Genomic DNA, 25676 nt, shown 5'->3' on the forward strand with positions numbered 1-25676 from the left:
CTGAAGTTCCTTGTCTCAAACAGCAGTCTGGTCAACACTAACAGGATGACATGAGGAAGTGAGTTCATGTCCAGTGGGATAAACAGCAGGAAATCCTCGTCCAAGGACATTGAAAGTTAACCTGCAGCGAATGGTAGCGGTAGTCAAATTCCAATCATAGTTGTCACAGCATTTTATTGTTATTTCTATCATCTCTCAATCTTCTTTCTTTAGTGGGACTTCTATCCCTTTAAAGGATTCACAGTAATTCAGTAAATACAAAAAGAAAAGAAAAGAAAACTCAGCAGGGCAGACATTTGAGGAAAGAAAAATAGTTTATTTTTCCACAGATGTTGCCTGCCCCGCTGAGTTTTGTCTACATCTTTTGCTTTTATTTTCAGCCTGCATTTTTTAAATTTTCATGATAATACAAGACTGACATTTGAAGTAAAAAGGACTGTTCACCTACTCTAGTGCAGTGTTAATAAGACTTTTCACTTCCTGTCAGGATTTGGATTTCATTGATCCATTCATTCACCCGATCAGTCTGAAGAAGGGTTTCGGCCCGAAACGTTGCCTATCTCCTTCGCTCCATAGATGATGCTGCACCCGCTGAGTTTCTCCAGCTTTTTTGTGTAACTTTGGATTTCATTACTTGTTTCCTTCTTCTGAAGGTAAAGACATGCTTAATCCATGATACAGGGAATCATTTGGGAGAATTGGAACTTAGTGAATCCTTGTCCAACATTTGTGCCACTCTATCTGTGCCATTGGTATTGAGAATGTGCAGTGTTGTAACTGCACAGTAGCTATGTTTAGCCTGTCACTGTACAACTCAATTACTGTGGCAATGTAATTCGTTTAATTATATTAAAGTCACAGGAAAATAAACCAGAGCAAGCTGACATGGGAAAATAAATGAAGCCAGGTGAGCTGACTCTTATCCAGTTTATACAATCTCTATCTTGTAGCCTTGCTCTGCCTGATGTATCTTATCTGGCTAAATTCAGCTTTCAGGTCATCCACCCACTTCATTGGCCTAAGGGACTGCATAAACTTGACCCAAGGACTTCCCTACTCTTGACCCTAATCAATGAGATAACTATGGTCAGGAAGTTTTACAGAATGGCAGGCCAGAGACAAATTCACTATCATTACAGAGCCCTGGCTGCTGCTGCCTTACAGTTCCTGTGACCCAGGAGCAACTCTAACCTCCAATGCTGTCTGTGTGGCCCCATTTGTTCCCTATTGTTGCTCTGGTTACCTCTCATATATTAATGATTTTGTTAATCGACCACAATAAATCACCCTTAGTACATAGTTGTATGGTAGAATCTAAAGCAAAATGATGGGAACATAGAGAGAAATGAAAATAATTAGTATAGGATCAGCATTATGAATGCTTGATGATTGACACAAATTTGGTTAGTCAACGGACTCTACGAGGTACAGCGCAAGTCAGACAAAGAGTAAAGCTCTCTCAATAATGTCAGAAATAAAATTCCCAGATCACGAACAGCAGGGATTTGATTCAGAATAAAGTTCCTTCAAAAAAATTCCCAATTTCCACACGAGTGGGCATACACATAGAATAAATCTCCCTTAATCTTTCTCATAAAAAACTCCCAGGTCAGGTGCTGCAGAATACAAGTGGAATTATATTTTCTCTAAACATACCGTCACTTTCACTCCTTCAACATGATGCCTCGTGCTCGTCCTGGATTAGGTTATGGAAGGTAAAGGCCTTTTCTGATAGAAGGCATTCTGCAAATATCCTTGTGGTGCAGCAGTGCAGCCAGTGGAGTTATAGTACCAGCAACTTGGGTTCAATCCTGACCGCCAGTTCTGAATGTGTGGAGTTTGGACATTGGCCCTGTGATCTCATGGGTTTCCTCCCACATCCTAAAATTGTGTGGGTTAGGTAGGTTAATTGGCCACTGTAAATTGTCCCAAGGTAAAAATATGAAGGGGGAGGAGATGATGGAAACGTTGGAAGAATAAAATGAGCTAAGGTAAGATTTGTGTATGTGCTTGATAATTGGTATGGACTAAGTGGGCCCAAGTGCCTGCTTCTGTGATACATCTTGATTCCATGATTCTAAAATTCTCACTGTTCCCATGTCCAACTAGAACTGTTCTTCCAATGTCATTTCTCCCACTAAAGAGGGGATGAGATGCCATTTCCATTCACTTTGTGTAGCCAAGGATTAGTGGTCTGTTTTAAAAAGTAGTGAAAAAAAAAGAATTGTGAAGGCAGTGTTTTGAATGTACAGGTAATAGCAAAAAGTTTAGGTGACAGTGCCTATTTTAATTCCACACATGCGCAGAATAAATAGTTCATACTGGTAAGGGTGTTGCAATGTTAAAGGGAACCTGCTACCAGCAAGACCTGAATCAGCCAGACTGAATGAGTTCCTCTAGAATGAGATCATGGAAAGGTAAAGTCTTTATTTTTGATAAAAAGGCATTTTGCAAACACATAGGAGGAAATGGGCAAATAAATAAATTACTGATTCTATCTGAGAGGAAATAGGAACTACGATATCAGAAAGTTAAAGAGAAAAATTCACTAGTTATCAGCGGCTGCACAAAAGATGGATAAGGGAATAGGAAGCAGAGGAGAGCAGGAAATGGAATAAGCAACAGGACAGAGAAACAAGGTTGAGACAAATTAATTAATCTGGGTGGAAACTCAACAAAATAGGAGAGATAGACGCATGAAAATGAAGCAAAATGATATAGAAGATATGATATGCTAGATATATCAGAAGTGTGTAAGATACAGGATGGAAAGAGCAGGAATCAAAGTAAAACACTTTTCAGAGGCAGGCTGGCTATTTATCTAGCCTGGTTGATTTCCTCAAGCCAGAACTGGTCTTGTTTATTTTCCTGGTGACCTGAACATGAGTAATTAAATCCCATCTGTCAAGGCAATTCAGCTGCACACTGGCAGGAATATGTGTATTCCGTGGCTGTGGCAGTGTAAGGCATCATCACCATAGCATGAATGGCGGCTGCACAAATAATGAACAAAGATTCATTCACTTACCATTCCTCTAACTATTTTTTTTTAATTTCCTAACAAACATGCCTAACTTTGTCTGTCTGCCTCCCCAGGAGAAGAAAGCAAATCAATTCAAGTGCAGGGAGTGAAAGGGGTCATGAACATACACAGCACAATGGATAACCAACATAAATAATGCCAGCTGTACCTGCAGCACCCCAAAATTCTAAGTTATCTTCTTGATATTACTGTGTGAAACTAGAGCTGATTCCGAGAATGGGAAACAGAAATAATCTCCAAAATATTGGAAGGAGAGCAAGGGGAAGGATGGGAGAAACACAGGAACTGGTGTAGACCTCAAGCACCTGAGAATAAAAGGCTATAATAGATCAATTAAATTTCACATTGTTTGTCTTTATGATGTCATGAACGTTGGTGTCGATTCATTTTCTTGTAATATTCAACCACTGTCAGATACATAATTGTATGATGACAAGGAACTAGATTAGTGTTGTTGTGTTTGAACATGGTGAACATTTCACAAAAGAGGACAAGTGTTATACTTGGGAATTAAATCATACTCAAAGAAAAATGAGTCTTTAAATATAGTAGAGTGGTCATCTTAGCATTAAATCATCATGAAAATTATAAGTAATTAATATATGATTATCTTCCTCTTTTGACTAACTGTCGCATACAAATTATATCAAAAGAATGCATAAATATTTTCCTGCATTACAACAATGGCTATACTTCAAAAATACTTTGGGATATCCTGAATTTATATCCTTGATATCCTGGATATAAATTCAAATCTATTTTTAACCACGGCTCACAAACATTTCTGTTAACTCAGCGCAAAGGCACACTAATTCAGAGCATTGTGCTCAAAGACAGCTGCTCAGCTACTTTTTAAGCAGACGCCTTCCAAACGTGTTGGAAGGCACCATCTCCCAAGCATTGACCACGTCTAAATACCACGTCTGATGCAATAAAAAAAAAGAGTGATATTGGAATGCAGGCCACGCAATATCTCATTGTTCAGAAAAACATTCAGCAGGACTTCTGATCTTACTGGACTGGTGACTGGAGGAGCTCAGAATGCAAGCATGCTGAACTTCTCAGCAGAAACAACCTGTGTTCCCCTTGTGGTGAAAATTAATGAAAATCCTCTGGCATGAGAGGAAGTGGGACTGCCTCAGGCAATAACTCAAGGCACATACATTTGTGTCATCTGAGCAATTTACAGTGGACTTCCTGGCATTAACAGATGCTTTTTCAGCCAAAGCTGATTCTAATTGGTCAGTCTAGAGCAATTTGTGTAAGGAGGGTAAACTGGCACAGTTTGCTCTGAAGTACAAAGGAAATGCACAAACCCATCATATTTTCAAGGGGATAGTACAGAATCAATTGGGTTACAATCTATCAACTTGTTTGGACAATGATGCCAATATTCAGGTCTGCCTTGTCACTGATCCACACAAAGATTGGAATATATCTGAGTTGTTCGGTTTAAGGATACATTTAATCTAATATGTTTAGATAAAATAGATTTTATTTTCATTGCGTTTTGGTTGAATACTTAACTTTGTATTGCTTGTCTGATCACTCGAAAACTCAGATTTACGACTGGAGCCAGCAGTAAATGTGAGGAGACAAGCGTATTTATCTACCTTCAGTTCTCTGCCACCGACTTGTGTTTAGCTGTCTGTACATGCTGGGAGATGAAATATTCCTTCTCATGATTCACTGCTTTCTCACATGCTTTGCAAAACAGCACACAGTTGTCTGTAAAGAATATATTGCTCCCATACACTCTCACCAAATCGTTCAGTTTTTTACAAGACGTTGACTTGACTTTAGGCATTTTGACACTTGGAGGGGTAGATCCTACAGGAGCAGCAATGCAGACCTCTACAGGCAGGCCAAGTACAAGCTGAGAAGAGGAATGAGAGCTGCCGAGGTAAGGTACTTTGAGAAGTTGAGGAGCAAGTTCTCAGCAAATGACTCTTCTTCAGTGTGGAAGGGCTTGCAAGAAATCACAAGCTACAAGAGGAAAAACCCCGGCTCCTTGGACAATCGTCAGCTGACCAATGACCTGAACGAGTTCTACTGCATGTTCGATAAACAACAACTTAACCCTGGTAGCCCCACACCCCATCCCCAACCAACATTTCACAACTACTCACAGCTTGAAGGTACACAAAAATGCTGGAGAAACTCAGCGGGTGCAGCAGCATCTATGGAGCGACGGAAATAGGCGACGTTTCGGGCCGAAACCCTTCTTCTACTCACAGCTTGACTCCAGTTTGAAAAGACTGGACCCTTCCCCAACTCCTCCTCCCCAATCACCACTTCACACCTAGTTAAAGTATGACTCCAGCCTGCAAAGACTGGACCCTTTCCCTCACACCCCCCTCCAATCACCACTTACATCCACTTACAGCTGGGTTTCGCCCCGGTGGTGTAAATGTTCTTGTAAGTTAAGTTAAGTTACGGCAAAATAAATTGTGAAAAAGGCATAATCTTCCTGAAATCATCAAAAAAGGCATGAAAAGGCACATTGCATTTATGGTAAAATCCTGGCTCTAGTCATTAATAAAGGAAGCACATTTTGCTGTAAGCTTTCTGGTGCTAAATCCGTCCAAATTATGGCAGATACTGCAGTATACAAAATTAATTTTGGGCAAGATTTTCAAGCATGCTGGTTTGAACTATAGATGACACTGTTCAGTTACCAAAGATCCAGCATTTAATAACAATGAAGGCTTGCTTTTAAAAGTCAGACACATCCCATCAGCAGCAAGAGGCAGAGTGCTGTACAGCTCTCTGCCTGAAAATCTGTAAATAAACTGACCCCAACAGAATGTCTGTCCTCACATTCCTGTGGTTATCGCAGCTTTTCCCTCAAAACTAAAAAATCAGAAATGTGAAAAGAAATCCTTAAAAAAGAAATTGTTTCATATTCATCAGATGAGAATTGAGTAAATAAAAAAACATTGGACAAATGGCAGAAGATTACTAAGGAGATGTCTAGAAGGCATGTATCCTCTGTGAATGGTGAGAATGCAAATGTTGTGTTCCAGGTGTGAATGCAAACGTTGCATTTGTTGAACTTTATCCACTTTGACAGCAGAGCTATTCTCTACACCTGCAATAGAACGTGAATAATTAAGCACGTAAATTTCATATATCACTTGTGGTCTTGAAGAAAGCTTTTTGAGAGCGAGGGCGACCTTGAATTTGACTCTGAGAGAAGTACTTGCACTTGTGTTAGGTTGCTCGATAAACCTCAAATAGCAAACAAACGCAAGTGTCTGAAAATAGTCTCAAAGTCATTGTCATCGTTACCTTTGCTCTTGGAAATTTTAACAGGATTATTGTAGAATCTATCGAGATATGCCTCACATAGCACATTGCTGCTCGCTGAAAAGTGACAAATAGGACAGGGTAAGGGACCCTCCATTTTTGAAAACTTTTGTATTTGCCTACCGTGCCGGCCTCCCCAAGTGCTGGCCTTCACAGAGTTCCCACATTCCCTTACATTTATATTTTTGGAGGGTTTCTATCATTATGATGCCCTTTGTACAAGGAGACTGACCTGTGACTCAACTATGCTGCATTACCTGTGCAGGACCTTCTATTTTCTAGGAAGAACACAGCCAAGCATCCTTCCATCATTGTAGCTCGCATTCAATCCTTGCCAACACTCACCAGGATGAATGTGCTGGTTTTGTAGTGTCATTGTATCAGGATTATTGCCCAAGGTTAGAGTTGTGAGAGTAGCAGTTATTGACACAGGAAATTCCACCACTAATGCCTGATGTTCCTGGAACAGATTAGCACTGTGTGAGGAGCCTGCAAGCTGGTTCTTGGACTTGGGAGCAGTACATTTTATTATTTTAAATAAAAAGATATTTTTGAAATAGGAAGATTGATCTCACTCTCTAATGCCAAAACAAAAATTACAAACTCAGCCCAATAAATCAAAGTTAAAAAACACACATTCTTCTTTGACCTTGCTCTTTCATTTCTCTGTAATCTATCCACACAATTCTGTTCATTATATCTAACTTCTGCCACTGCATTTTGTGTAAGAAGGAACTGAGGTCACTGCATGTCTACATATTAGACTCCATATCCAGCTGTATCTAACCTCTGCAACCACTTTGCTCCTACATCATAGTTTGCTTCACCTGACATCAGCACACTTTTGACCCTACAAGTTAGCTCATTTCACCTAATTCCTGGAAGTGCACCGTCTTGTATCCTAACACAGCACCTAACTTCTGCATCATTTTGTGCTTAATATACAAATTCACAACATCTGATTTCTCCAGTCTCTCAAACTCTTAAGATGTAACATTATGCGCCAGATGTTCAGAATTCTTGACTTACACTTAATACTCCATTATACAATGGAATTAATAGATCAGGATGATTAAAAAAAAGCAAGAAAAGTTCTTGGGGAGTTAAAATCTATAGCTGAAAATAATTCAGGCCCAATTAACAGCAATTCTTGCCAACACATGCCTTGGCCAACATCATACAATTAACCGGTTCTTCATCTATATCCCCATATGGGGTATCTTTTACATTCAAATTAGACTAGTCCTGAAGTTACAACAGCTCTCCACTCTGTGCTGAGCCATCTGGAGCAGGGGCAGAGCTACGTCCGGATGCTCTTTGTGGATTTTAGTTCAGCCTTTAATACAATCATTCCGGACATTCTCATTGGTAAACTGGTCACTCTCGGCCTCCCCACTGTCACATGTGCCTGGATAAAGGATTTCCTCACCAACCGGCCCCAGACTGTGAGACTCGGCCCCCACCTCTCCTCCACTCGCAGGTTGAGTACACAGGGTGTGCTAAGCCCCCTCTTATACTGTCTCTACACCTACGACATGGACAACCGCATCGTCCTGACGACACTACTGTGGTCGGACTTATTTCGAAGGGAGACGAGGCAGCCTACAGAGAGGAAGTGAAGTTGACAACCTGGTGCAGAAAACAATCTGGCTCTGAACACCAGGAAAACAAAAGAGCTCATTGTCGACTTCAGGAGGCATAACTTACACTTCAACGGCGAGTGTCCTCAGGAAGCAATGGACTCAACATACTGCATTACAGCATGGTATGGCAGCTGCACCATGGCAGACAGGGAGAGGCTTAGGGTAACCAGGACAGCGCAGAGGATCATTGGCTGCCCTCTCCCCTCCCTGATGGACATCTACACCTCCCGCTGCCTTAGCAGGGCAAAGAAGATAATCCAAGACAGCATCAAATCCAGGACAAACAGAACTATAAATTCAAATTCACACATGCACTGACTACACCGCCCAACACGGACTTCCATCTGTATATATGTATATATGTATGTAGCGCTGCACCTATTCCCCCCCCCCCCCCATCTCCCTTGTGTTTTTTGTTTTTTCTGTTTCTTGTTTTTTGTGCTAAATTGTATGTATGCACTGAGTACGAGCAGCTTTCAGTTTCACTGTACATGTATAGTGACAATAAATGGCATATCTATATCTATCTGTACTTCAGAAATACTCCTCTGGCTATTATGTGCATTGACATCCTGGGATAATAATAGGTCCTCAGCAAATACCAGTTTGCTCTGTAGCATGGAACATCCCCAGTTGATGCAAAATCAAATGGAATAATTACACTTAAAACAAATGGCAACTGCCGATGATATAATTTTGTAATGTTGATGAAAAAGTAATATCTTTATTAGCAAAAAATCTAATCAGTTTCAATTCAGGTTCTTGATAAATATCATTCAATTCAGGGCTACTCACTGTAAAACTGTTGTTAACATTTTTGGTGCTGGATTCTGCAACACTGGCATCTGTTAAATCGACCTCATCAAATATGATGGACTGGAAGGAAAAAATACAAGACTTATTGAAAGCACAGTGCTGTACGTAAGAGACCAAGCAAATAGACGGAAATACATCATAGAAAGTCGAGCTGTGAAACTGGCCCCATGCCCACTGGCAATGAGATTAATGGTGTGGGATGACCCCACGCTCCCATTAGTGAGATCAATAGGAGGATCTTATCTGAAACTTACATCGCAGTGATCAATCATAGAATCATAAAAATGTTACGTCACAGGAGGTAGTTGAAAAAGAACTACCCAACCTAATCCTACCTCCCAGTACTTACTCGATAGCCCTGCTCTTCACATCCAAGCACGGTTCTAAAGCATCGAGGGTTTCTACAATACAATACAAATTACAATACAAATTGCCTTTATTGTCATTCAAACAAACAGAGGTTTGAACAAAATTTTGTTCCCTGCAGTCACAACATTAAAATAAACATATCACACAACTATCACAGTTTCACACAAACATCCATCACAGTGAATCTCCAAACACCTCCTCACTGTGATGGAAGGCAAAAGTCTTATCTCTTCCCTGTTCTTTGTTCTTCTCCCGCGTCGAGGCGATTGAGGTCTTGATGTTAAAGCCCCCGGCGGGCGATGGTAAGTCCCGCGGCCGGTTAAGCCGCGTTGGGCGATGTAAGACCCTGCGACTGGCCGATTCAAACCCCGCGATTTGGGACAGGTAAAGTTGCCGTTGCGGGAGCTCCCGAAAATCAGTCTCCCACCAGTGACCTGGAGCTCCCGATTTTACCATCCACAGGGCCTGCGGCCGAAGCCTCCGAAGCTCTGCAGTCGAGTCGCAGCCGCCGTGCCACCATAGCCTCCGAGTCAGCCAGCTCCATGATGGTGAGTGAGTTCGACGGTAGGTGAGTAAGTGAGTCCGCAGGCTCCGCGACTGGAGCCCCCAGGTCGATTCCGGTTGGAGGCCGCTCCACAATGTTAGGCCCCAGCGAAACGGCGACACGACAAGGAAAAGGTTGCGTCTCAGTTCAAGGAAGAAATTTAAAAGTTTAAAAATTCCCTGCACCCCCCCCCCCCACCACACACATATACACAACTAAAAATAAACTGAAAACATACGAAAACATATACACATTCTACTTCTACTACCCTCTCAGGCAATGAGTTTCAGACCTATACCATCCATTAAATGGATCATAAAAAAACCATAAATCTACTCCCCCCCCCAAACCTCTGTCTATTACATTAAATCTGTGCCTTTTGGCTTTTGACTCTTCAGTTAAGGGAAATAGGTCCTTCTCAATCAGTCTGTGTAGTTTCCTCATAATTTTCAATGAATCATTTCCTCAGCTCCCTCTGTTGCAAAGAAAACAAAACACTATCGTATCTATTATTTCCTCATAGCTATATTTCAGTCCAGGCAGCATTCTCGACGATCATCTCTGTACCTTCTCCTGTGAAATCACTTCTTTCCTTCTAACACGGTGACCAAAAATGCGTGTAGAATTAGCTACTATATCAAGCTAAAAGTTACCTAATATCTCTAAAAGAAGCCCATAATTGTATAACTACCCCCCCCCCCCCCCCCCCCTCAGCCCTGTCCACTGTGATAATAAATGAAGAAGAATTAAGAGGTAAATCACCAGGTCCAGATGGGATACATCCTGAGCTAATAAAAGCACAACATTTGTAGAGGCACAGGATTGAGGATGACTTGCTTCCGCTTGGATTCTGTATGTTCAATGAGGATAATATGGGGGTTGCTGAGCTTTCCACAGATGGGGCAGTAGCTGCTTAACAGAGCAGCCTAACGATGGCTGAATATATCTCCAGGAAATTTTCCCTGCTCTTATATTTTGTGCTTTGACTAAAAAAGGAAATAATACTATATCCTTTTTAATCACCTTTTGACCTGTTTACTTGCAACCTGTAATAATCTGTGGATATATACTACATGGTTGCTCTGTTCCTTCACATCCTTTATGATCCCATTTATTGTATATTCCCTTGCTTTGTTGCACCTCCCCAAATGCATTAACTGGCACTTTTCTTTCTAACTGACCAGACTATCATGTCCTTCCTGCTGTAAAGCTTTCCACTCACATGGTCAATTTTTGCATCATCTACTAAGTTCTTTATCAAACCGTATAAGTTTAGGGCTGAACTAACTGACAAAAATAAAATCGCTGAGTACTGAGGTCTTTCAATCACAAAAATAACACTAATCAACCATCACCCGTTAGTTTTTGTCACTGAGAAATTTAGATCCAATTTGCCATTTCCATGGGGTTTAACTTTAGAGGGACCTTGTCAAAAAGCTTGTAAAAGTCATGCAGACTGCATCGAATGCACTGCTTTTGTCAACTTTGTTCATTTCTCAAAGAATTCAAACACAGTTGTCCGATTCCCATTACAAATCTATAAAGACTGCCTTTCATTAAGATATACCTACCCAAATTAAGGTTAATACGGTCCAAATGAAAACTAATAATTCTATCCAAAAATGATGTTTAACTGCCCTGTAATTAATTTAATCCCTTTTTCCCTTTTCTAAAAATGTACAAAATTGTGAGTCCGCCAATTCTCTGGCATTACTCTTTTATGCCAGGGAGGAATTAAAACTGTAGTCAACGCTCTGCAATTTTCTCACTTCTTCTGACAGCATTGAATGTAATCTATCCCCAGTGATTTATCGATTTTCAAAGTGATAAACTCCTTTTTATTTTCTTCTTCACTATGGGGTGGGAATAGAGTGATGGGGCTTATTTTGGAGAGGTGAGAGAGGAAATTTGATCTTTTGTCACATTACTAAGACGTACAATGATCCAAAGATAAAATACAGTAAGATTAATGAAAGGTAGAACCCAACTCCAGCCCACTGAGGGCGGCACACAGCTAGTAGAGCTGCTGCAGAGTTCCAGGATTGATCCTGTCCTCGGTGCTGTCTATGTGGATTTTGCAATTTCCGCTGTGGAATTTTCCTCCAGGTCATTCTCCTACATCTGAAAGTTGTGTGGGTTTGTAGGTTACTTGGCCTCTGTAACTTACCTGTAATATGTAGAGAGTGAATGAGAAAGTGGGATAACATAGAATTAAGTGTGAACGAGTGATCAATGGTCAGCGTGGACTCGGTGGGCTGAAGGTCCTGTTTCTCTATCTCTACAATGAATTAAAACTAAAATAATTATAAAGATTTATGAGTGAAATGGGAAGCAGTTCTGTCCCATTTCAGGAGATCTAATTAGGAGAGCTTAATGTACAATATCATCTTATAAATTCACTCCTAGGGAGAAAGGAGAATCATGTTCCTTTGGATATAACAATAAATAATAATGTTCATATAACAAAAGATCATCATAATATCAACTATTATTTTAAGAGAGCTATTCTGCTACATGTTGGATTGGGAATAATAAGAACATTTGAGCTAGAGCGCTGTGCCTCTAACCACTTCCTGCTTGAGCACATTACATTTTTGTTTGTCTTTAGATAGCTGCCAAATTATTGAGGCCTTTGGCCCGAGGAGCTGGAAATCTAAATTTATACCGTGTGAATTTGTAGATGGCACTAAACAGTCAGAAAATAATTTTCCAGTGTGTGTGTCATACTTAAACATTTCTCATGACTGCAAACTATAGCGGCAATGTGGACAATCTGTTCGCTCCAAGAATTACCATTTCAGAACCAGTGGCTCAGAACAAATCTGTCACTTAGTAATAATAAGAAGGCTATTGAACACGCTACAAATTGGTTTATATTAGAGAATTAAAACGTACTGTGCACTATACCATATTAGGATTAGGAGTGAGAGAAGCAATGTTAGTGGAGTGAGTTTATTTTGTTTAGAGCAGTAATCCGTTTTGTTAGCTGCTCCTACCATTCAGCCAAGAAATCTACTTGTAATGTGCTTTCACAAAATTATAATACTTTGTACATTGATTATAGAGTTTGAGAATTGAACTGCAGCTAAACCCTAACCAAGCATGCCAAGAAGAGGACAATTAAAATAACACACATGAAGGAGGAAAAGGAGAAAGCAGGCTTTCAGGAATAGTGGCCATCAGCGATACAAGATCAAATTATTATCTTCTACTTTGTGTGCTTTTTGGCTTTAATGAAACTACTAGAAATTAAAACTCATTACAAATGGTCTCGGCATCCTTAAGACTGCTAACTAGTGATAATTCATGGAAAGTACCGTGTTTAGGGTGGGAACATGATCAGGAACTGTACATTATTTCATGCCTTCCAATGCCTTGAACCGTATTTTAATGCCTTCAACAGTATCTCCTTGTCAAAACCTGGCTCTTGACAAGACTCCACCAAGAATCCCAAAGCAAAATACCCAAGAAATTGAAAAAGTGAAATCAAATATACTTTGGCAATACGCATCAACTTATCAGTGACGGGAAATATTGAATCTGTTTCTCTCTTCACAAATGTCATCTAACGCTGAACATTTCCATCGTTTCCCGTTTTATTCCATAAATAGTCAATAACTTTTGCAAGATGAGGGGGAAAAAACTCACAAAAGATTGGGGAATGTATTTAAAAACAGCACAAATATGGTAAACAGATGGACTATAACCATAAATAAATCTGATGAACAAAGCTTAAGATGTTGGCCTCAATATTAACCATCCCTTGACAGCAGGATAGTTAATACTGGGCCTTTAACTCAACCGTACTCATTTTTATGAGAGGGGTTAAAGTGCTGGGTGCAATTTGGATCCTAATATAAATTTAATTCTTGCCGTATCTGTTTCTCTGAAAAACATGAACTTAAAAGGTTTTGATGGTTCAATAAGATTAGACTTTTACTTCAGTCCATGTGAATTAGAAGCAGGAATGATTCTCCCAAGGCCTTTAAGAACGTCATCCATTTTTCTCTGTTGATAAAAGCCTTTCAACATCACCAAATGCCTACTCACTCCTGACAAATCCTTACTACTCACTTGATTCCCTCCCAAAACACGTATCTTTGCCTATTCCCAACAAGCATTATCATTTTGCTTAAATATTTCCAATTACCTCTTTTTTCCCCTCCATATAGCCTAAACACTTGTACCTTCCCCAGTACCAAGGATGTTCTCAAAGGCATTTCAATATAGCGTTCTGCCCGCTTTTCTCAACTTTGTAGCTTTTCATCTCAATTAGTGGAAAGGCAGGAAATTTAAGAAAAAACCTAAATTGGTTCTTCTTTTAAATTTACCCGGTATTCCAAGACCTTGATCTTATATTTTCCCTTTGTTAATTAACTTCCCCATCATCTGGCCATAAATACAGCGGGTTATTAAAAAAACACACAAAAGGGAATATTCATTTCTTTTGACAATTTGTTAAAAAAAAAATCTCATTCAGTTTTAAATTCTAAGAAAGTAATAGATTTGGATCCCATTCTACATCTATGTTTTCTGTAAACCAACAAAACCAAAACTTTCTGTCCACAAAAGGCTCCGCTTATTCGTTCAATTGTTTGTTGATCTCATTAGGTATAGGTCTCTCAACAATATCAACATAAAATTCTCACCATCATGTATAAAGATCTTAAAAACATTAACTCTTCCTCTTGCCATCCCTTTGACTCATTCAATTCCATTTTCCTCATCACTGATGATTATGTTTCCAATGAAAAGGCCATTCAATTTAGAATTCTTTCCAATATTCCTTCCAAAGGCAACACAGTAGCACAGCTGGTAAAGCTGCTGCCTCACTGTGCCAGAGACCTGGGTTTGAGCCTGACCTACTCGAAACGAAGTATCTCTAAACTTAACAAAACATTTTTAACTGCTTTACTTCTTTCAAAATAGTCCTCAAAACCCTCATCTGACCTACTTTCATTAGAAACATAGAAAATAGGTGTTTAAGAAGCTACTGCAGATGCTTGAAAATCGAAGGTACACAATAATGCTGGAGAAACTCAGCGGGTGCAGCAGCATCTATGGAGCGAAGGAAATCAGTCTGAAGAAGGGTTTCAGCCCGAAACGTTGCCAACTTCCTTCGCTCCATAGATGCTGCTGCACCCCTGAGTTTCTCCAGCATTTTTGTGTAACATAGAAAATAGGTGCAGGAGGAAGCCATTCAGCCCTTCGAGCCAGCATCGCCATTCACTGCGATCATGGCTGATCGTCCCCAATCAATAACCCGTGCCTGCCTTTGCCCCGTATTCCTTGATTCCACTAACCTCTGGAGCTCTATCTAACTCTCTCTTAAATCCATCCAGTGGCCTCCACTGCTCTCTGTGGCAGGGAATTCCACAAATTGACAACTCTCTGGGTGAAAAAGTTTTTTCTCACCTCAGTCTTAAATGGCCTCCCCTTTATTCTAAGACTGCGGCCTCTGGTTCTGGACTCGCCCAACATTGGAAACATTTTTCCTGCATCTAGCTTGTCCAGTCCTTTTATAATTTTATATGTTTCTATAAGATTCCCTCTCATCCTTCTAAACTCCAGTGAATACAACCCTAGTCTTTTCAATCTTTCCTCATATGACAGTCACGCCATCCCAGGGATCCCAGCATTTACATTTTGGCATAAAGATCACAGATGGTGTAAAATAAAAAAACTATTTGGGAAACTGTGTCGCACAGTCATCTACACCATGGAAAGTTCGGATAGGATAATGTCACATCTGCTGCTATAAAACCGTAAATTAAAATTTAGCATTTATTTTTACCTTGGAATTCTTTGCATAGTACAGTATCCGTCCGCGGAGCTTAAAGTATCTTCTCTTCCATCGCTGAAATGAACTTGTCTGTTTCATTAGAAGTCCTTCTTTTATAATAGCCTGTGGGGATTGAAAACTCTGCATTTATAACTGAAAATAGAGGTAACATACATAATTATGCAATGTGCTAGGCTTTAAAAGCACAGGACATGCAAATCAAACACAGAAAACCCAAACGACTATCCACCTCTAACCACAGATGCACACAATATATAAAGCAATACCATTCAAGCTGGAGGCACTGCTGAGCAAACCATAATATAAAACCTACTTATTTGCCTAGGCTTTTGGTCAGTTAACCGTTTCATATTACATCATATTCAATCTCCTGTGAACCACTTCTATCACTTTTACAACACCAATGGGCTACATGAGTGCAGGTTTATTACTATTGTAAGCATTTTCGAGTTTATCAATTGTTCACACCACGCAAACAGACCTGCGGTCCGACTAGTCAATACCTGTTTTCAAGCTCCATACAAACGTTTTATCAACAAATTCTCAAGAGTCTTTTTGCATGCAATAATCCAGCTTTCCCCCCACATACAAAGATATTAAATGTTTTACTCCAGCTAACATGTTAAATTCTAACAGTTAAGTGAAGAAAGACACAAAAAGCTGGAGTTACTCAGCCGGTCAGGCAGCACCTCTGGAGAGAAGGAATGGGTGACGTTTCGGGTCGAGAAATGTCCCACTGGAAACTCTCTTCAAAAATGGAAACCAGATGACAGGAAGAAAATTACACTGAAATTAATTTAGAGCAGAAGTTATGGTTGAGTATTTACAAAATGCAGATGAAGTGGGTTGCATACGGCTGATTTGGGGCTGCAATTTTGCTTAATCTCCTTCTTGTTTATTGCTACTTTGAGAAGTTGGTTGAGTTGGCAGCCGAGGTCATTCAATAGTATTGGATGAGGCCACATGGGCAGATGCTAAACTAATGCTCATGATCATTTAGAACTGGAATATGAACCATAGCCTGATTGTTGTGGCTGCCCTGGGCATTTTTTAATTCATTTTCCACATGTAACAAGTTGTCACATCTTCTTTGACAAATTCTCAGATGATTCAAGGTGAATCAGGATTTTTTTTTCCCCAAAGAATATTAAAATTCTTGGGATTTTCATACTGGGTCCAGAACCAGAGGAGAGACAGAAATATTTTATTGCACCCAAAGATCTTGCTGTAGGGTGCATATTGACCAAGTTTCACTAGGGTCAGTGGTACATATTTGCACATTTGATAATTGCCTGATGCTATGGAACCTCTGGCATTTACATAATCCAGTCTATGGCTCAGTTAAAACACATTGATTTAAGAATATAATTACCATCATCTTTGAATGTTTATGGACTACATAACATGTAAAAAAAAAAATCATCACATATTTATCTAATTTTCCTTTAAAGCTACTATTAAATTGATTTCAATCACTCAAGAGACAAGGTCATCCAAATGCCTTCCAAATTATAACCACTTGTTGCATCAAAAACTAGATTTTTTTTCATGATTGTGCCAGTTCTTATGCCGATCAGAAATGCATGTTCCTAGTTATCAGCCCATTAGCCATCAGAAACAGTTTATTTTCTTTAAATCCTTCCTGACTTTGAACATTTTCATGAAATCTCTTTTGTGCCTTCACCGCTCTAAAGAAAATAACCTCCATTTTTTCAGTCTCTTAATTAATCTCTCAACACTGACATTTTTCTGGTACTTTCCTATGACCTCTCCAAAGCCTTCACGTCCTTTCTTTTATATGATATTTAGACTATCAGCCAGTCATTAAAAAAATGTTCTGGAAGTGTGGCCCTCCCCTGGACGTCACTCGAAGCTCATGGAATATTCTGTGTGTGAAACGGGCACCAACCCGAGCCCGAGCTATGGAATTCTCTGCCAAAGAAGGCAGTGGAGGCCAATTCACTGGACGTTTTCAAGAGAGAGAGTTAGATTTAGCTCTTTAGGCTAAAGGAATCAAGGGATATGGGGGAAAAAGCAAGAACGGGGTACTGATGAACAGCCATGATCATACTGAATGGCGGTGCTGGCTCGAAGGGCTGAATGGTCTGCTTCAGCACCTACTTTTTTTATAATGTTTCTATGTTTCTATAACACACCTTTAACAAATTCATACAGTCTCTGAGTAGGTCATGTTTTTGTCAGTCAACAAGAATTCTAATCTGTACTTTGACTTCTGAACGTTAACACAAAACTGATAAGATTATCTGGCATGTTCCCTTTTCTTGAACACTCCTTAAACTTATCGCTTATGCTTATCACTTGGCATCATTTCTATTTGTGAATTTCTTGGGGGAAATAGGCTTTGTGCAATCTCCTTTCAATAGTGAGGATACATGCCATTCAGGTCCACTAACCTTCAGCAAGGGGTGGGAGATTGCAACCTTCACGAGGTCCGCCCTGTTTCGACAAATGCAATCAACCCGGCGTGCACAATCAAATAAGATCAAATAGAACAAGTTGTCCGACAACTTTAGGCTGTGCACGCCATACGCAAGAAGAAGAAAACCTTCAGCAAAAAAACAAACTGATGGAAGAGCTAAGCAGGTCCAGCAGCACCTATGGGAAGGAATTGTCCATGCATGTTGAGACCCCAGATCAGGACATTTATTTTTAAGGCAATGTGTCTTTTATTTTCTGAAGACAGTTTTTGAAAGTCCTTTACATTCGGGCTCCTGGGGCTTTGTTTCACAGAGGCCCAGGAGCTGTTGGAGCGGCGTCCGGGTGGTGAGTATAAAAATCGAGCGCGGGGCTTTGTTTCACAGAGGCCCAGGAACCGTTGGAGCGGGAGGAGCACCCACTCTGCAACGTTCCATCACACTTCAAAGGAAGTTGTGTGGAGGAAGCCGCTGATTGGTGGAAGCGGACTAGAGGAAGCAGCTGATTGGGAGCAACCCCAGGTTTGTATTTCTGCTTTCTGATTAAGGGTTCAGTGAGTTAAGGGTTCAGTGAGTTAAGGGTACAGTGAGTTAAGGGTACAGTGTTTACAGTTTAAAGAGTTAGTTAAGGGTACAGTGAGCTAAGGGTACAATGAGTTAAGGGTACAGTGCTTTTTAGTAAAGGTACAGTTTAAAGGATTAAGATTTTTATAGTGTGAGTGAGTTGATTTAATTTGGGGGTAAGGCAGGTCAGTTGAGATCGGCCCCTTGGTTTGCTCATCCTGCAACATGTGGGAGATCAGGGATATGGTCGGTGTCCGTGGTGACTACGTGTGCAGGAAGTGTGTCCAGCAGACCAAATTGATCATTGGAGCTGCGGTTGGATTCATACTGGAGCATCCACGATGCTGAGAAAGTCGTGGATAGCATGTACAGTGAGTTGGTCACACCGCCGGTAAAAGTTAAGCGGACAGAAAGGGAATGGGTGGCCACTATCCAGCGTAGCAGTAGACAGGTAGTGCAGGAGTGCCCTGCGGTCATCTCCCTCCTAAACAGATATACCATTTTGGATACTGTTGGGGGAGATGGCTCATCAGGGAAAGGCAGCAGCAGCCAAGTTCGTGGCACCGTGGGTGGCTCTGCGGCACAGGAGGGGAGGAAAAAGAGTGGAAGGGCAATAGTAATAGGGGATTCAATTGTAAGGGGAATAGATAGGCGTTTCTGCGGCCGCAAACGAGACTCCAGGATGGTATGTTGCCTCTCTGGTGCAAGGGTCAGGGATGTCACTGAGCGGCTGCAGAAAATTCTGGAGGGGGAGGGTGAACAGCCAGTTGCCGTGGTGCACATTGGCACCAATGATATAGGTAAAAAAATGGGATGATATCCTACAAGGTGAATTTAGGGAACTAGGAGATAAACTTAAAAGTAGGACCTCAAAGGTAATGATCTCTGGATTACTACCAGTGCCACGTGCTAGTCAGAATAGAAATTTGAATGGTATGTTAGCATTCATAGCTAAAGGATTTGAGTATAGGACAGGGAGGTTCTACTGCAGTTGTACAGGGCCTTGTGAGACCACACCTGGAATATTGTGTACAGTTTTGGTCTCCTAATCTGAGGAAAGACATTCTTGCCATAGAGGGAGTACATAGAAGGTTCACCAGACTGATTCCTGGGATGGCAGGGCTTTCATATGAAGAAAGACTGGATAGACTCGGCTTGTACTCGCTAGAATTTAGAAGATTGAGGGGGGATCTTATAGAAACTTACAAAATTCTTAAGGGGTTGGACAAGCTAGATGCAGGAAGATTGTTGGGGAAGTCCAGAACAAGGGGTCACAGTTTAAGGATAAGAAGGAAGTCTTTTAGGACTGCGATGAGAAAAGAAATTTTCACACAGAGAGTGGTGAACCTGTGGAACTCTCTGCCACAGAGGGTAGCTGAGGCCAGTTCATTGGCTATATTTAAGAGGGAGTTAGATGTGGCCTTTGTGGCTAAAGGGATCAGGGGGTACGGAGAGAAGGCAGGTACAGGATACTGAGTTGGATGATCAGCCATGATCATATTGAATGGCGGTGCAGGCTCGAAGGGCTGAATGACCTACTCCTGCACCTATTTTCTATGTTTCTATCCAGTTATAGTGAATCATAAAATGATCAGAGAGATATAATGTTTTAATCTCAGCCTGAAGAAGGGTCTCGATCTGAAATGTCTCCCATTCCTTCTATCCAGAAATGCTGCCTGTAACGCTGAGTTGCTTCAACATTCTGTGCCTATCTTTAATGTTTTAATTCATTTGGAAGGAATGTTTAAATGCAGAAAACTTTAAATGGATTCAACAAAGATTGCAACAGAAAGTGACTTCAGCATATGGGCAAAGTGGTTAGGAGTGAATGATTTTCTGGCTTTAGCTGTCTGTGGGATAGGGTTTAGCTTTCAACGATACAATCATCCTCGTCCCATCCCTGGCCTCCCATTTTGCATCCAATCAATAATATTTGGGACCAAACCGCTGGTACAATAATCTAAAATCATGAAAAGGAAATTATTTAAAAAAAATCAAGTGTGTTATTGCATTTGCACATTAATCACAATTCTGAAAACTGAATTATACTAAACCATATAGTCTGAAAGGCAAAACATTATTTAAAATAGTTAAACGCACAGAGCCTGCCCTAGGAGTTCATGAACTGCATATGAATAGGATTTGTATAAGTCCAGCATCAGGAATATATATTTTCCACTCTTCAATTTACCAGGAAGGGTAAATGCAAACATAGGTGGTAAGTTAATGGCACCAAGAACACTCAGTCATCAGTACAAATCAATGTGGTACTTAGTGTGTTATATGAAAAGTCATTGTGAAAAACACTTGTGCAAATTAATATTTAGCTCCCCATGTCAGACTGTTTCTACCTGTTCTCCAGACTCTGTACCTGCCAGCACTGAACACTATTGTTGTAAAGTTATTATCCTTATCTTGTAAAAACACAAAATGGGGCCTTTTGGCACTCTCGGTCTTTCCTTGTTTCGAGGGTGCAATCACATTCGTCCTATTGACCCTTTCCTTATTGCCCTTTAATTAATTACCACTCACACCTAGTCATCAATTTTCTTTTTGTTTTGCCGTTAACCTACACTGATGGTAAATTACAGAAGCCACTTAAACCAAAGACAAACTAGGAATACTATGAATCAAAAGATATGGGGAAAGCCAAGGATGTAGTTTTGAGATGCAGAATGAGCACTGATCAACTTGACAAGATGATCAGAAACGAGGGGTCACTTGGCCTTTCCTACCTCCCACGATGCACCCATTAGTAACCCAGCCTGCTGTACATCGACAGGCCTGCACTCACCATTGTTTCACCACAGTGCATATCATATTCTTAGAACATTTTGCAAGCTAATAAACATTAATACTGAGGTTGTATAGTAATAGATCTACAAACATTGTTAATGCTTTGATTGCTATACAGTAGATGGTTTATTGACCACACCCTATTCCATTATAACGTGGCAATACATTTCTATTCACTCGTGCTTCACTTTTTGGAGTTTACCTGTAAACATGCTGCCCCCTGGTGTTATACAATGCTAGACCTAAACTCACCCTGTTCCCTTCTTCTTAGGCAGTCCTCCAGGATCAAGTTCACATTTATTGTCACATGCACCTTAGGTAGTGATATTTGAGTTACCATACAGCCATAAAAGTCAAAAGAACGCAAAACACAATAAATTTACCATAAACATCCACCACAGTGAAATCAACATTCCTCACTGTGTTGGAAGGCAATAAAGTTCAGTCATCTTCCTCCTTTGTTCACCCGTGGTGGTCGGTGCCTTTGAACGGGGCCGTTGCCGACGATCCGCTGTTCAAGCCCTCTAGACGGGATGATGGAAGCTCCGGCGTTGGGACGAATCGGAACACTCCACGCATGGAGCTCCCGAGTCGGCCTTTTCTTACCAGAGACCGCGGCTTTACGGTGTTAAAATCGCCCCACTGCTGGAACACTTCCACAGCGATCCTCGGCAAAGGATCGCCCGCTCCGCGATGGTAAGTCCGTGTCGTGCTTGCGGCTTGAAGCTCCGGGCTGGTCTCCAGGAAAGGCCGCACCAATCCAGTTATTAGGGCGCAAGGGGGGGGGGGGGGGGGGGGGGGGGATGGAGAAATAACACATCTCCGTCGAGGTAAGTGACTGAAAAAAGGTTTCCCCATATTCCCCCCCCCCCCCCCCGCCCCACATAAAAACATATCGAGAAACAGGATTGAGGATAACTCAAAAGTGAAGGAACAAGGAACGCAGATGCTGGGTTAGAAAAGAAGACACAAAGTGCTGGGGGAGCTCAGCGGGTCAGGCAGCATCTTAGGTAAAGTTTGAAGAAAGGTCTCGGCTCAAAACATTGCCTATCCATATTCCAGTCTGAAGAACAGATGGTCAAGTCAAAATGTTACCTGAAACTTTGCCTATTCACGTTCTAGCCCGTACAAGGGTCGCCACCCAAACGTCGCCTATACATGTTCTGGTCTGAAGAAGGGTTGGTGTCGGAATTATTGCCTATTCATGTTCTCCCGAGATGCTGCCTGATCCACCAAACTATTCCAGCACTGTGTCTTTTCTTGAGGGTAGCACGCGTTCACTCCAATCAGTTGTGTGGTTGCGATTAAAGACCATGTCATAACTGCAAGCTCTGCCACTGGAGGAACAGGAGCACATTGACTAGCTGCTACATTACTGCTGCTTTTTAGGATGGGCTTCTATATGCTCCTGATGTATGTCTCTGTAGTTTTCAATTTTATCCTGAAAGCTCCTTCTCCATACGGAGCAGCCGTGAGCCAAGGATTTCCAGAGTCAGTGGCAAAGTTACTATATTTTTAGAAGGCTTTGAACACATCCATGAATTGTTTCCCCTGTCCATCTGTTAACTACTTGCCTATAAGAGCTCAGAACAGTTAATGTTTTGGATAAAACACAAAGTGCTGGACTTACTCACCAGGTCAGGCAGCATCTGGGGAGGGAATGGACTAGTGACCCATTTTGGGTCGGGACCTTTCTGCAGACTCGCTTTTGATCTGTTTTGGGACTCTGTTGTCAGGCAATCAAATGATGTTTGAGACTCATGGGACTGCAGACGATGAAATTTGGAGCAAAACTAGACTACTGGCAAATCTCAGTGGTTAAGCAGCATCTGTTGACATTGAGTCTCTATACCAGGACTAATGGCACCTGTCCAAAGGAAATGACGGTGTGATTAGGACTTCAATGCTAGGCTTATTGGCTCACATTTCGTACCAGTGAATTTGGAGGATGTTGTGCAATCAGCCTTGGTGGTATTTCTTTGATGCACCAAAGAAGTCTAGAACAAGAGCTCACATGAGGGCAGAGATCACTTCTGCAGGGATCCATTTGATATAAAAGGCCATTTCAGCCCTTCAAGGCTATGCCAGCTCACAGAACGATCCTCTTCCTTTACTAATTTGACATGCAATTTGTTCATCCCTCCCCAACCCTTGATTTAAAATGACCAATAAACCAACCAATCTGGAATGTGGGAGGAAACTGGAGCATCCCAAACACAAGAAGAAGCTGCAAACTCCACACCACAGCAACTGAAGCCAGGAATGAACCCGTATCCTAGAGGTGTGAGGAAGCAGTTCTACAAGCTGCACCTTTTAAGATTTTGATCTTCAAACTCTCATTAGTCAGCTATAGGCTGTGTTGGCACATTCAAGGTGATGGTGAAGTTCTGGTAGAGGACTTTCATTTTGTGGTGTAAGGACATTTCTCACTTGATGTTTCAGTGAATGTGTCGACAATAACCTGGAGCTCAGTCTACAAACGTGCCCATGCACAAGAATCATCTGTGTATTTCAGCTCAATGGCTGAGCTGCGGTGAATGTGCTTCTCAAGTGGATGCAATGCAAATTGAAAAACAATGTTGAAGGACAAGGATCCTGCAAATATGGCTCTTTCACTGTCTCACAGTCAATCATTTGACCCACGCTAACCAACAGAAATCTTAATTTAACTCGACTATGAAGGCTGAGGTCCAACAATAAACCTGATGTTGAATAGAATGAGCAGAGGCAATTCAGCAATCCATTAATAACCATGGTGCTCACAGATTCTTTACTCTTTTCAAGGGCATCTTTACACTTTTCAGATTGGTATTCACGACCTGCTAGAAATAACATATTGAAGCACTGATCAACTATGGCTATATGTATCCTCAAATTGATCACTGTTGACTCTATCTCACAGGAAGCAATCCTAACAATTTGCTACTGTCCCTGAAGGAGAAAAAGTTGGAAAGTCATAAACCAACTGAGAAACAACAAAACCTCAGGAATAGAGAGTAATGCAGAAGTCTTAAAGCTTGAAGAAATGGAAGTTTAGTCACAAATTCACAACTTCCTCTCCCACATTTGGGGACTAAAAGGCATGCCAGAGGACCAGTTTTGGATGCTGGTTTGTATACACTTCGATGAATCCAGTTTCAGTTGTACCATCTTTCTGTGGTCTCTCATCAGGTGATTGGTAGCATCAGTGAGGGTGAACAAAAACCTTTCATTTGGCACATGATCCTACTGACAGCTTAATGAAAATGGCTGCAAAAACCATTGAATCTTTTTGCACAAGGAGTCCCTGTAAGCCATGATATCCAGATCCTTAAAAATTAGCCCAGTCTGCCGTCTTCTCCCCGGTGGTGGTAGAGGAACAACAGTCCCATTTTTAACTTCAAGTAAGGGAAAACATTCTGAAATAAATATTTACTATTTTGGAGGATAGTTTCCAGACCAGTGCAATGAGCCTGCCATTTTTAAAGTTTGTGCTTGTTATACATTCTGTACCACCACCTCAGGAAAACAAATATTACAAAATATATTCAAATAATAAATTCTTGAGATGTAAGCAGAGCAATAGCAATGTCACGGGACACTACAATCATCATCTGTTTGGAGAATCACAGAATCATGCAGCACAGAATTTGACCCTTTCGCCCACCGAGTCCAGGCCAACCATCAAGCGCCAATCTTCACTAATCCAATTTAATTCTCCAAAATCCCCTGAATTCCACTCACATTTTATCATGCACCTAAACACTGGGGGAAATTTACAGTGGCCAGTTAACCTACATATCTTTGGCATGTGGAAGGAAAATGGGAGTGCCGTTGCAGTTGTACAAAATATTGCTTAGAACATACTTTGAGTATCGTGGAGAGCTCTGGTCACCATATTACATGAAGCAGAGATAGTGCAGAAGAGATTCTCCTTGGAATGGAGGGCTTTGGTTAAAAGGAGAGATTGGATAGGCCTGACTATATTCTCACTGGAACGTAGAAGGCTGAGGGATGACCCTATAGGGGCTTATAAAATGATGACGTGCAAAGATAATATTTTTCCCTTGGCCATGGAGTCTAGAACCTGAGGGCACAGGTTTAAGGTGGGGAGGGAAATGCAAAGATTACCTGAGGGGTATGTTTTTTACAAAGAGTGTGGTAAATATCTGGAATACCTGGCCAGAGAAGGTAGTGGAGACAGATCCAATTAAAAGTATTTGAAAATGTGCTTGGATCGAAAAGGCAAAGGGGGATACAGGCCTAAGACAGGCAAATGAGATTAGTGTAGAAAGGCAGCACGGTCGGCATGGATGAGGCCATTGAATCAATGATTGGCTGAATCGTTGACAGAGGCCACACGGAAACAGTCGTT

At 41.1% G+C, this 25676-nt stretch overlaps 1 protein-coding gene across 4 annotated transcripts in view; it reads right to left on the reverse strand.

Annotated features, from left to right (window-relative positions):
- Window positions 1–25676, reverse strand: part of LOC129703558 (diacylglycerol kinase delta-like) — a 121551-nt gene that overhangs the window by 80464 nt on the left and 15411 nt on the right. For all 4 annotated transcript variants that reach the window (XM_055646134.1, XM_055646133.1, XM_055646136.1 and 1 more), the window contains exons 2-3: window positions 15519–15629; window positions 8791–8871 (exon numbers count right to left, since the gene is read on the reverse strand). In XM_055646134.1, coding sequence (XP_055502109.1) covers window positions 8791–8871; window positions 15519–15629 — 192 coding nt within the window. The remainder of the gene's footprint in view (window positions 1–8790; window positions 8872–15518; window positions 15630–25676) is intronic.

The sequence above is a fragment of the Leucoraja erinacea genome, chromosome 14 (assembly GCF_028641065.1).
Source record: "Leucoraja erinacea ecotype New England chromosome 14, Leri_hhj_1, whole genome shotgun sequence".
Taxonomy (NCBI): Eukaryota; Metazoa; Chordata; class Chondrichthyes; order Rajiformes; family Rajidae; genus Leucoraja; species Leucoraja erinaceus.